The following is a 13,215-nucleotide window of genomic DNA, read 5'->3' on the forward strand; positions in this document are numbered from 1 at the left end:
CACAAATCTCTCTCTCTCTCTCTCTCTTGCCGTCACTCCTAAATCTTCCCCCTCTTCCTAAACAACCAAATGTCATCATTTTTGATTGGTTGATGTGGTGCATTTTTCCACCAGAAAAGCAGCTGTTTTTAAATATATATATATATTTATTTTTTAATTTTTTGCTCATAAGCAGAGAGGTCTCGCTGCGCTGTCCTCAGACAGTAAACGTGACGAAACTATTTAGGAAAAACGCCGTATAAATTGTTTATCATGACTCTGGTTTTACTGGCCCATCAACACAGTTTATAAACTGGCACCTTGTTGCTTTGTCTTCAAGTGGTCATGTGACTGACTGACCACGACTACTTTATTCTTCCTCAGTCAAACAGCAGCACTCATGGCATTGTTTTCCCCCCTTAGCTCCAAGTGTTGTGCCAAAAAGTGTTCGTCTGTCCGCGGGAGCGCAGCTGCTTAAAGCTGTAGCGCCCAGATTACTTACAGCTACTTCCTGCAGCTGATATACGATGCGGTAAACTGAACACAGCTTCAACCATCTGTTTGTTGAAACAATAGTAACGCGACCGCATTTTCTTGTTAGTAACAGTAATGGCATTGTAACCATAGGAATAGTAATTAGTTAGATTACTGGTTACTGAAAAAAGTAACGCCGTTGCTTGTAACGCTGTTATTCCCATCACTGCACATTACATATTTAATGTTGTATGCTTGTGTTTTATTCTGTGTATCACTGTTGGTCCAGTGGCTGAAATATGAGTGCTACACTGCCAAACAGACAGTAATAGGACTGAAATTACAGTGGTAGAAGCAGAGCAGCTTTCTTTTCCAGCTGTAGGCTTAATTTACATGAATGCACAGCTGAACTATGACTGTGTTGTTCTGACACCTGCCCTGTTTCCTCCTGTTACATGTGTCAGTGTAACGGTACGTTATCCCCTGTATGTTTGTCTTAATGACAGAAAAAGCCTTTCCACTGCTTCTGGTGCAGGTGATAAAACATATAGTACATCTCTTCCAAATCCCATCTGTTAGCCATTTGTTACATTTTGGAGAACAAAGTTTCCACATCCTCAGCATCCTGACCAAAATGTTTCCGCAGAACAATTACAAACAGAGACATAAAATCATGCGTCCATAATCTGTCCGTATTTTGCAGCATGTCTCTCATCTAAACTCTGTAACTATGACTCATGATTTGACTTCTAATTCTTGTCTGTATTTTCAAAAGTACAATATTTCTGCCTGTCATATCAAAGCATAATTGACTTTAGTCTTTTCATGATAACATTTATGGTAATATGTGCTCATATTAAAGTCACTCCTCAGCATCCCACAGTCCTATATGGATATTAGATTTAAATTGAAGTGACTAATAAGAAAAGTGAATTTTACCAGTCTTAAACTCTTAACATCCACCATGTAACCAACAGCATTCAGTATTCTGGTTTGCAGTCAAGCCTTCTTTTGTAAGTGTTCGTATCTGATTCATTCCTGATTTGTGAAAATGAAATAAAGTGAGGTGAACCAACAAACAGCACAGAATGTTAAACTAACAAAATAATTAGAAACCCAAAATACAGATGACTCACTTAGTATATAATTGTTCCTTTTGTGGTGAAGTACCCTCTAAGGCAGGGGTGTCGAACTCCAGGCCTCGAGGGCCGGTGTCCTGCAGGTTTTAGATCTCACCCTGGGTCATCACATCTGAATCAGATGATTAGTTCATTCCCAGGCCTCTGGAGAACTTCAAGACATGTTGAGGAGGTGATTTAGCCGTTTAAATCAGCTGTGTTGGATCAAGGACAAATCTAAAACCTGCAGGACACCGGCCCTCGAGGCCTGGAGTTCGACACCTGTGCTCTAATGCAAGGGCAAAGACTCCGATCTGACCCACAGGATGGATCTTGGAAATTGTAAAGGACGCACACACACACACACACACACACACACACACACACACACACACACACACACACACACACACACACACACATTTAGCGAGTTTAGTTTCTAAAGTATATTTTCTGTGATTTCCAAGGCAAAAGACAAAGGCTCAGATTTGCAACAAAACATCTCAATGATTCTCAGAATTGTTAGAAGAAATATTCTGGGACAAACAGGACAAAAGTGGAACTTTTTGGAGGGGTTGAATCATGTTACATCTGCCATGAAGCTAACATTAAACTGAACATGATACTGAAGGTTAGATGTGAAGGGACCTGGATGACTAGCCATAATTTGCCTATGACTTAATGACCTTAAAATCAAGCTCACTTGAGTTATGCAGCAGGACAATGACTGCAATGATGGGAACGACTCATTGCCAGTTATCGCAAATGCTTGATTGCAGTTCTTGCTGGCAAGGGAGGCACAACCAATTACAAGATTTATGAGGCAATTCGTTTATCACATGGAGCCAGCTTTTTTTCTCTTAGTAAATGAAATCATTTATTAAAACGTGTATTTCGTATTTACTCTTATTATCTTTGGCTAATGTTAAAATTTCTGTAATGATACGAAACATGGAAGTGTGAAAAGGAGGCACATATTTTTCCATAGCACTGTATCGAGAGTTTTTCTTTGCTGTCGGCCAATTTAGAATGAGTAATACCTTAGCTTGTGTCTCTGTTTAAGGACAAATCCAGAGCACACGGAAAAATCCCTCATGACACAGACACAACAGTAAGACTGAAACTAAGGATTGTAGGGCAATAACAAGAGAGTTACATGATGGGTCAAATACTTTTAACCCAAATAAATACTTTTCATTTTCATGGCGACTTACATAAATGATGAACTCTCAGTAACACCTGACATTAGTATGATCATACATTATCATTGGCATTTGTTGCAGAAAGAGCCTGATGATTATAGAAAGCAGAACATTGTTTCTGTGCCACTGATGAGCTCTCCTGTTTTGCTTCATGCTTCTGTGCTACCCTTGCTCAAAGAATAGATGACCTGAGATAATGTTAGGAAAATATAATCAGATCGAAGTGACAGCAAACCGTCTCTATAGTGAGGGACAAGTTAAGCTATGTAGCAGCAGCCTAACATGTCATTCACATAATAATGACAACTTTGCTTAACCATGCTCATTGTGAACTGTACCTGGCTGTTTGCAACATGACTGGAACAAATTCACTGAGAAACAGGCACAAGAGATTGGGTCACATTGTTGCATCCTCCAAGGTTGCAGTTTAGCTGAACTCAATTTGAATTGAAATTTTACAAGCCGGCAAATCTGGGGATCATAAGCTGAACAGCTGCTTTAATGCCGAGGATTGTTTTAAACCAAAAATCAGGGGCACATTCACAGATCCATACACAACACACATATGAAATCCAATACACAATATCCTTTCTAATTGAAAAGGAACACTGCCACTAACCATAATATAATAGCAACAGAGATTGGTCAGTGTCAGTGTACGGTTATAATGCTGTCATCCAGCCAGTCTCGTCAGCGTATCCTTGTCATGGTTGCAGGGGGGCTGAAGCCTATCCCAGCTACCACAGGATGAGAGGCAGGGTGCACCCTGGACTAACACATAGAGACAGACAACAATTCACACTCAGAGTCACACCTCCACCAATGTTGTTATTAACTCTGCATTATTAACTAATGCTGATAAAATGCTGTCATTTTATCAATAAAGCAACACGTCTTCATAACAGTCTTGTATTTACCCCAGAGGATAATGGATTACAACCGTGACACACTGCAGAAGTTTTATCTACTTTATTGATCATTATTAGATGTCATTAGAATCAGTAGCATCCACTCCAGAGTTTTTTGAAAAGTAAAACGTCTTGCACGGAACAAAACCTACATTATGCTTTTCCATTTAATTGTTCAAATGACTGTGTGTCGGGCTGAGTCGAGATAGAGGGCTGGTTCCCCCTTTTACTTCAACACAAACCAAATCAGGTCAGGACGCTTAACCGTAGACCAATCAACCTTTACTAATCTAATGTCACTTTTATTTAACATGAATAAACGAGAACTGTCTTTGCTTGAAGAGTGCTTTGAATGAGAGGGATCACCAGGGCTGGCGTGGGCATGATGGGAATGAACCATTTGATCTGCTGAATATTAATGCTCCTTCAAGATTATAAGGATTATTAGTTCTTTTCTCGGCTGGCGATGGAGTTATTTTCAGAACCCATCGATTAAATTACAGCGGGAACTGCCATTGATATGAGCACATCCACATGACGAGGCACTTTGGATTATCAGTGCTGCTCAAACCCACTCCCCAACCATTCTATGGTAATAAAATTGAAAAACACACAAAGGGAATTCAGATGAGAATTTTTAGGCTGCATCTTGATAACTGAGCTTTTCATTAAGGAATCAAATTAACAGCAACATGATCTCAAGCATGCTGGCATAGCAATGCTTATTGATTTGGGAAGTGTCTCTGAACATTAACTAACCTTTGTGTTCTTTCCTTTGTCTCCCCAGGTAGGAAGACCATTCTTGGTCTCTTTCAGTGTATACTCTTGTGTCTTTATGCAGCTGCAGTAAAAATATGTGTGTGTGTGTATGTTCTCTGTTAATTGTCACAGGTTTAGTCCCTACGAGTGGTATAACCCCCACCCTTGCAACCCTGACTCGGATGTAGTGGAAAACAATTTCACCCTGCTTAATAGTTTCTGGTTCGGAGTTGGAGCTCTCATGCAGCAAGGTAGACGCCTCTGCCTCCCCCCTTTTTCTAGCACAAGTCCCACTTTTTTGCTGGGGGTCAACCTTGCTCTTTGACCAGGCCCATGACCATGCATGGGGGCCTCTGTGCATGTAGCTAGATGCTTTACGTGTAGTCCAGCAGGATGGTTTGAGAAGACTTTGAGCAATGTGATTAGCATATGACAGTGGTGCTCCTGCATGCTTTCCTTTTCCCTCCTCACATTCCTGACCTATTAGCAGCCATCACAACAGGTAGGTATCCCCACCCAAAACATGTGAGATGGATCAGATGTATGACTTTCTGTGAGAATGTAAACTTTTCTGTGTTTGTTTTTTTCCTTCTGCCAAATCTTCTCAACTAATCAGCACCCTTAGATTGAGAAAATTAACAGAAATGGAAATAGAAACACTTTATGATAGCACTTTCTATCACAGCTCAGTAATAACATGGTAACAGTAGAGTAACAACGGGGAAACAAGACCGCAATACTGTGGCAATTTCTAAGTTATTACAATTACCTGTGGTAGTTTTTGTGTAACAAGCAGGAAACAGAAACTGCTTGTTTCTATTTAATAGCATATTAATAAGCAGGTAAAAAAAAAACTTTTAAAACAAACTTAAAGTTTAAGTTTTAAAAGAACAACAATGTTAAAACAAGTGTGATGTAATTGGCAGTTCTTTGAGCAACAATTTCACAGATACAGACTGACCTATTGAAACAGTGCACCATTATGTTTATAATCAGAAATAAACCACTACAAAATTTACTGGTGGTAAATAGCCGTATTCTGAGTACACCACACCACCAACCCCCTCACCCTAACCGATGAAAACTGGAGTGTTATACACACACACACACACACACACACACATATACATATGTATATATATATATATATATTTGAAAGTATAACTAACCACACCTAGTTCTCTATCCATATTTGCAATAATAACGGTGAGCTTATTTCATGACGATCTTACTTTTATGCAATCTTAGTTTTTAGAACTACTCTAAGTATTATCTGGTAAGCTAACGTTAGCTACTAACCTGCTGTTAGCTGCTTTGTTCGTGGTGTAAGTTGACAGCATGTGATGAAATAAGTACAACAGACATGGTCCTAAATATAAGTTAAGGAATTAAAAAAGGGTTTTATTTACCTTGCAGTCCGACAGCAGCAGTCTGCCACCTACTGGCAGCCAGCTCTTTGCCGGCTGTTCTATTTATGCTTATTACACACAACCTACCACAGGTGTTTCCAGGTAATACTCACTCACTTTTCAAGTTTGTCTTAATAGGTTATTAATATATTATTGGGATTTGATGTTATATTAGTTATTAATTTATTATTAAATAACAAAGGACAGTTTTGTATTTTGCAGCTCTGTTTCTTTCTTATTTCACAGAAACTACTGCAGGTAACTGAATGTAATAAAATTACCACATTATTACGTTCTTGTTTCTGCATTATTACCCTACTATTATCACTTTATTAGCGAGCTGTAGTTCCACATTATTAACCCCAGATTTGTTATCCAATTACATATATTTAAGCGTAACAGTACTCAGCTGTAACCACTGTTGCAAAAATGATATTACTTGGATATTAAGTGGTTATTACTTCGGTAGTTGCATACTAATAACTTAGAAAATACTACATTGTTACGCTCTTGTTTCCCATTGTTACTCTACTATTACTGCATTATTACTGAGCTGTAATAGAAAGTGCTACCAACTTGGTATAAACTTTTTTTTTTGCGACCAATATCTTATATATTTAATAACACAATAAGAGATATGCTGTATGTCATATCATAAACATTTGCGTGCAAAGCCTTGAAAGCATGGTATATACTGTATGTATGACTTGCAACAAAACACTGGAATGGAGCACACAGGGAAGTAGCTGCAAGATCCCAGATTGTGTTAAAGGATCAGTTTATGCAAATGACAAGAAGGAAAATAAGAAAGCTTGCCTTTAATGGCATCTAGCTGTGCAGGTGGTTCCACGCTGCCACACTGGACTGTATATAAAAGTTAGATGTAGCTACTGCGTCAGAAAAGTGAATCCAGTAGCGGAGTGGCTCAGAGTGCTATACCATTAAGGGTTGGTGCTAACTCACATTTACAAAGTGTTCACTTTCATGAAATACTAAAATCAGTACAATGTTTTTCGCAAGTCATTATGGCTTAAACTATTTCCCATCTCATCAGTGTGCTTTGGTCTTCCTGCAAATTATGTATACATTAGGCCTCAAAGAGAGATAATGTTTTCCAATCAGGTTAAGTAGCAGTTCACGTCTGGCTCCAAAAACACCACAGATGATAGTGGCCAAGTTCGGTTGTTGTACTCACAGAACTAAAAGAATGAAACTTCTGACTATAGTAACAGTAATCAATTTGAACTTTTTCTTGATTATATAACACACACAGTATAGAGAGAGCATTTATCTGCACAACCAACACACTAGGAAGTCGTTATTGTGCTGCAACAGGCTCCATCAGACTTTTTCAAGGCCTTCCCAGTGAAACTTCAGCAGGGTGAACTAAAATAGAGAGAATAATATAAATCACAATACCCATCAAAGTACTTTAGCTCACATGATGAAAACTGAACAGCTCTACCAGGAAAATTACAGTGCATTTTTTTATCCAGCGCCAAATCACAACATCGGTCAGCTCGAGGGGCCAGAAAGTAGTCACAACATTTACTTGTTACACACCTGTTGCAGCTTTATTCCTCTAACTAATCTAAACTAATGGATTACACTTATTTTTCACCTCAGAATTATTTTTTACACCCCTAATCACAAAGTGAAAAAATGGTTGCGTATAACTCTTGTGAAATTATAAAAAGGTGAGAAAACTATTTTACTGAGGCTTGGCAGCTCTGGCATACAGGTGTGATTGTGTAGAGCTGCAGAAATGTTTGTCCTTCTGGAAGGTCCTCATCTTTCCACAGAGCAACGCTGGAGCTCTGTCACAGTGACCATCACATTCTTGGTCACCTTAATCACTCAGATTGTCCAGATGGACAGCTCTAGGAACTTATTCCATTTACAGATAATGGAGGCCACTCTGCTCATTGGGACAGTCATGCTGCAGTAATCGTTCTATACGCTTCCCTAGATCTGTGCCTCTAAGTAACCGTGTCTGAGAGGTCTACAGGCAGTTCCTTGGACTTCATGGCTCACTTTGTGCTCTGACGTACATAGTTGTAGAAACATCCGACAGATGATCACTGGAAACAGAATGCAGCTGAGCCCAATGTTCAGTGTCACGCAAAAGGTGTGAAAAGTTTTATACATGTTACATTTTTGTTTTCAAGAAAACTTTGTTTCACTTTGTCATCAAGGAGTTTTGTGATTAGAATTCTGAGGTGAATAATTAATTTAATCAACTTTGGAAAATTTAACATGAAACTAATATGGATCAGGTGAAGCACTGTGAATACTTTTCAGATGAACTATACAGGTCTCAGAACATGGACAATGCAAAACTCTGCATTACTCAGTCACTCCAGAATGTAATGGCTTGGCATTTATATAGCATATGTTTCTCTTAGCTAGTGGGATGCTCTGACTTACTTATAGACCATGCTTACTAATATCTCCAGATTAGCTTGTAACACAGATCCATAAGTATTCCAGTTACTTTGAATAAGTAAATAAAATTATAGATTTTTTCATATATTTACCCCAACAAAGCAAATGAAAACATCTGATAAGCATTCAGCATACGTTTGTAGCATCTGAAAAAGAGTTCAGTAAATGTCATGCATTGTAGCTTGAATTGTAGTTTAGTGTTCACTAAAAAGTCAGCAGAATAGATGATGGAGAGACATCATGTTGAGAAGATGTGGAGCCAGAAGACTGTGAGACTAGTTTTGACAAACACACAGTAGCTATATAACAGTATGCTGGTCTGCACTGTGGAGAGGCTCCCCTGCCGGGCGGCTTGCCTAACCCCCCAGAAAACTGTGGGACGTGCTGTTTGGTCATGACGTTACCTTGGGTACATGACAGTCAGCCCCAACCAGGCTCTGTTTGGTCTGCGCTCGCCTCTCAGAAGGTCGTCCACTGTTTTCTGTTCTGGTGCAAAAGTATAAAAAGTCCAAACCTGGTAATACCTGCATCTGATTGCTGGTCATGGGTCCCACACAGAACAAACATTGTATTGTTACCAGCACTGATGAATGTGTGTTTGTTCTCATTCATGTTGAGTTGTGGTTTTAAAAATGGACAAAATGGGTGGCTGTTGGCCCTACTGGGCGACTTTATTGCCATGGTTGAATATACCTAATAATATACTGCTTTCAAATCACAAATCACTTTTCATACCATTTTAACCTTTAACTAAAGATTTAATGCCAATATAACAATATTTTAGGAACATTTTACAATTACTGTATTTTCGCAGGAATTACATTTCTTTATTCAGAACATATTTGTTTTATATTTCTTGTATTCCCGCTATTGTCGCTCCTTCTAATAGATAGGGAGGATTTATCACATTATTTATTAACTCCAACTAAAAATGTGTATTAACATATTTCCTGCACGTTACAGACAGTAGTGGTTTTAAATTCTACCAAACCAGTGAGTGCACATGAAAGTGTCCAACTAACACTCTCGTTAAAGATAAAAAAAAAACCTCCTGATAATGTAAAATGGTAAATGGCCTGTATTTGTATAGCGCTTTACTTAGTCCCTATGGACGCCAAAGCGCTTTACATTACATTCAGTCATCCACCCATTCACACACACACATTCCCAAGCTACATTGTAGCCACAGCTGCCCTGGGGCGCACTGACAGAGGCGAGGCTGCCGGACACTGGCGCCACCACCAGTAGGCAACGGGTGAAGCGTCTTGCAGAAAGGACACAACGACCGAGACTGTCAGAGCTGGGGCGCAAACAGGCAACCTTCCGATTACAAGATGAACTGCCAAGTCTTGAGCCACGATCGGATGTGATAATTAAGCATTTAACCAATACAATCCGGTCTCTCTCCTTATGTCCAAATACTTTTTCTAGCTTTGTGTTACATCATACCACTACATATTTTGAGAGAATGTATGTTTCCATGCAATGTCATTAGTTGTGAAGGCACTGGACTATGAAAGAACGTTGGTAGGCATGAACCACCTTGTGCACACTCCATTGCAAAATCCATAAAACCAGGTTTAAGCTGCAGCTGGCTGCCATGTCTTTCACTGCATACTCCCTCCCTACTAGACAGCTCACTCAGGGACTATGAGAAAGAAAGACAGCTTGATGAGAAGTTAGTATTAGGATCAAGGATCTCACAGAGGGAGTGGCACACAGAGTTCTCTCTGACTCTAAGAGCTTTCTCTCTGAGTGAATGCGAAAAATCCCAGATTTGCTTAATTAAGCCATTTAAATAAAATAGTCCTGCTATAACTCAGACCCACCTTCCTCATATGGGCAACAAACCTCACTCACTCCCACTCTACCCCCACGTATACATTCATCCTCTGCATACATTCTGGATAATACTTAATGAAAAAAAGACCCTAGCATTACTTTAAGTGTCTTGATGCATGTTCAATCATCCAGGAAAGTAATTCTCCAAAAGTTGATTCTGTTCATCTGGACGTAGTGTTTTGTGGGAGAAACGTTTTGTCTCTCATCCAGGTGACGTCTTCAGTCTCAGCTGACTGCAATTTTCCCCAATATTATAAACAGTACATTTACATAATGACTGAAACCAGCCCACTGAAGGAACAATGGGCTGGGAGGTCAGTTCCTTAATCTTAATTATGCAAATTCTCATGAACATTGATCAACAGCCACTGATCATTGACCACTGATCAATGGCCATGAGTACCATTCACAGAGAGTTGGGGAATGGCTGCAATCACAGCATTGTAAGATGGCCAGTGTGAGGGCGGAGTCAAGGAGGCCATTTACGTGAAAAGGGAAAGACCATCTCTGAATGGAGGAGGGGCCTAAGGGTACATCTGTCACCATCTTACATTGACTCCGCCCTCAAACCGGCCATCTTACAATGCTGTGTTTGCAGCCATTCCCCAACTCTCTGTGAATGGTACTCATGGCCATTGATCAGTGGTCAATGATCAGTGGCTGTTGATCAATGTTCATGAAAATTTGCATAATTAAGATTAAGGAACTGACCTCCCAGCCCATTGTTCCTTCAGTGGGCTGGTTTCAGTCATTATGCAAATGTATTGTTTATAAGATTGAGACCTGCAGTCAGATGAGACTGAAGACGTCACCTGGATCAGTGACGAAACGTTTCTCCCAGAAAGCGCTACATCCAGATGAACAGAATCAACTTTTGGAGAATTACTTTAAGTGGTGTATAAAGTGTGTTATAGTGTCAGAAGTGCAGAAGTGGCTTAGGAGAAGAAGAAGAAAGAAAATAAACCAGAAACGTACTAGGGTCGAGTCAGTGCAAACTTTACAGCAGATAAGCTGAGCATCAGCTATACTTTGTAGAAATGGCCACAATCAGTGGAATCACAATAAATCTACTGAGATTTTTACTCAGTTCAGTTTTATATATATTGCACCAAATCACAACAGCAGTTCCCTGAAGGCATAGTTTTTATGCAGAGTTTATCTTTTGGAAAAGCTGACATGTAATTTCACTTTGGTAATTAGTTGCAAATCTGAAAGGTCGATGAATTAAGAGAGCATTCAGTGTCTGTAAATCTCTGTTACATGCACACTCTGAAATCAAAATACCTTTTTGGACCTTTTTTACCTTTATTCGTTTACGGTACTGCCATTGCACTCTTCACAGGGCACAAGTCTTTGTACCTTATCAAGAACCTTCTTGAACCTTTTGTTAGAATATTGCACCACAGTGTTGCATCTATCCATTTTGTAGCACTGTGCATGTAATGGGAGCAGCAGCCATTTTTATGTTCACTGCACAGCCCTTTTACACGGCAGCGTGAGCCAAAAATGACGTTGCATTTGCTACCGTTTTCCACCTTTTTGTTGTCACTTCATGCACGTTGTATTTTTGTAACCTTTGTGTGTTGTGCCACTGTCACTGCAGCCAGGTCAAAAAGACAGGTGTACAATTGTATGCATGTATTTTTTTAATGACATATCAGTACAGAAGTTCAGAGATTTACAGATTATACAGAGGGAGATCCCCAAAAGCTGATTCTGTTCATCTGGATGTAGCGTTTTCAGTGAGATGAAACGTTTCTCCCGATGACAACACTACGTCCAGATGACCAGAATCAACTTCTGTGGATTTACTTACCTGGATGATTGAGCATGCATCAAGACGATACAGAGGGAGATGTTGCAACCATGTGATAACATGAGACTTATCGTATCGTATGAATCCATCGTTGGCCTATCATCACCTTTCACTCGGGAAATGCTGCTTCTCCCTTTCTCCAGCCACCACCTTCAGGTCTTCTATGAGTTAACAGTGTTATCCTCTGCAACTCCGTCAGTATATAAGACAGAATGTATTCAGAATGTTTTTAAATAGCTTAAAAAAATAAGGAATCAGTAAATTGTTGACATTTAAGAGCCAAAATAACATTTTATTATTCATTATTTGTACTGTTTTGGAACATTTGGAATATTCACCTCTTTGACACATCTTGTGGTCCAATCCAATTTTATGAAATCCTGTTATAGCAATGCTCTGTCAGAGATGGGTAGCATGAGTAAAGACTTTTGGTTTGTCTAAGGCATTAATTACTACTACTACTGCAATTAAGAATTTATTAATTTGATTGTTTTAACTAGGTTAGTTCCAAAGTTAAAGAGAACACATAAGGGAAATATTCAACCATGTGGCTGCCCACTCTGTCCAATCTTTGTGTTTGTGTCTGAGTGTGTGATCCAGGCAGCAGATGCAGAGACCTGGCCCAGTCTGGGTGTTGCCCACTCACAAACCTAATCTTGTATTCAGCCTCACCTGCTCCTCTGCTCCTTCCATTCAGGATCTGAGCTCATGCCGAAAGCCCTCTCCACCAGAATTGTAGGAGGAATCTGGTGGTTTTTCACACTCATCATTATCTCCTCCTACACGGCAAACTTAGCAGCCTTCCTAACTGTGGAGAGGATGGAGTCGCCTATCGACTCTGCTGATGATCTGGCCAAGCAGACAAAGATAGAATATGGAGTTGTAGAAGACGGCGCATCCATGACCTTCTTCAAGGTTAGTTACACTTTCACATTATCAATCCAGAGTTTTCTCATGAAAGATTACATATGGGGAAAATGTTGTGTTGGCAGTAGTACAAACACATCTGACGTTTTGCTGGGGTCCTAAACGTAATTATACAGGAAGTAAAGAAATAACGTACGTTTACATGGACTGATTCTCATATAGCACTTTTCTGGATTTCTACGCTTTTCTTCTCCCAGAGCACTCAAAGCACTGTTTACAACATGCCTAATTCACCCATAAATACAAACTTTATCTCTGTGTAAAAGTGCTTTGTATCTAACATTCACACACTCGTACTCCAGTGGATGCATTGGAGAGCAACTTGGAGCTATTATC

General features: G+C 39.6%; 1 protein-coding gene across 1 annotated transcript in view; it reads left to right on the forward strand.

Annotated features, from left to right (window-relative positions):
- LOC102207761 (glutamate receptor ionotropic, kainate 2-like) overlaps positions 1 to 13,215 on the forward strand; it is a 327,213-nt gene that overhangs the window by 277,392 nt on the left and 36,606 nt on the right. The window contains exons 12-13 of the mRNA XM_013915653.1: positions 4,573 to 4,691; positions 12,650 to 12,867. Coding sequence (XP_013771107.1) covers positions 4,573 to 4,691; positions 12,650 to 12,867 — 337 coding nt within the window. The remainder of the gene's footprint in view (positions 1 to 4,572; positions 4,692 to 12,649; positions 12,868 to 13,215) is intronic.

This window comes from Pundamilia nyererei, unplaced genomic scaffold, assembly GCF_000239375.1.
Source record: "Pundamilia nyererei isolate P.nyererei 1_Seehausen unplaced genomic scaffold, PunNye1.0 scaffold00342, whole genome shotgun sequence".
Classification (NCBI taxonomy): Eukaryota; Metazoa; Chordata; class Actinopteri; order Cichliformes; family Cichlidae; genus Pundamilia; species Pundamilia nyererei.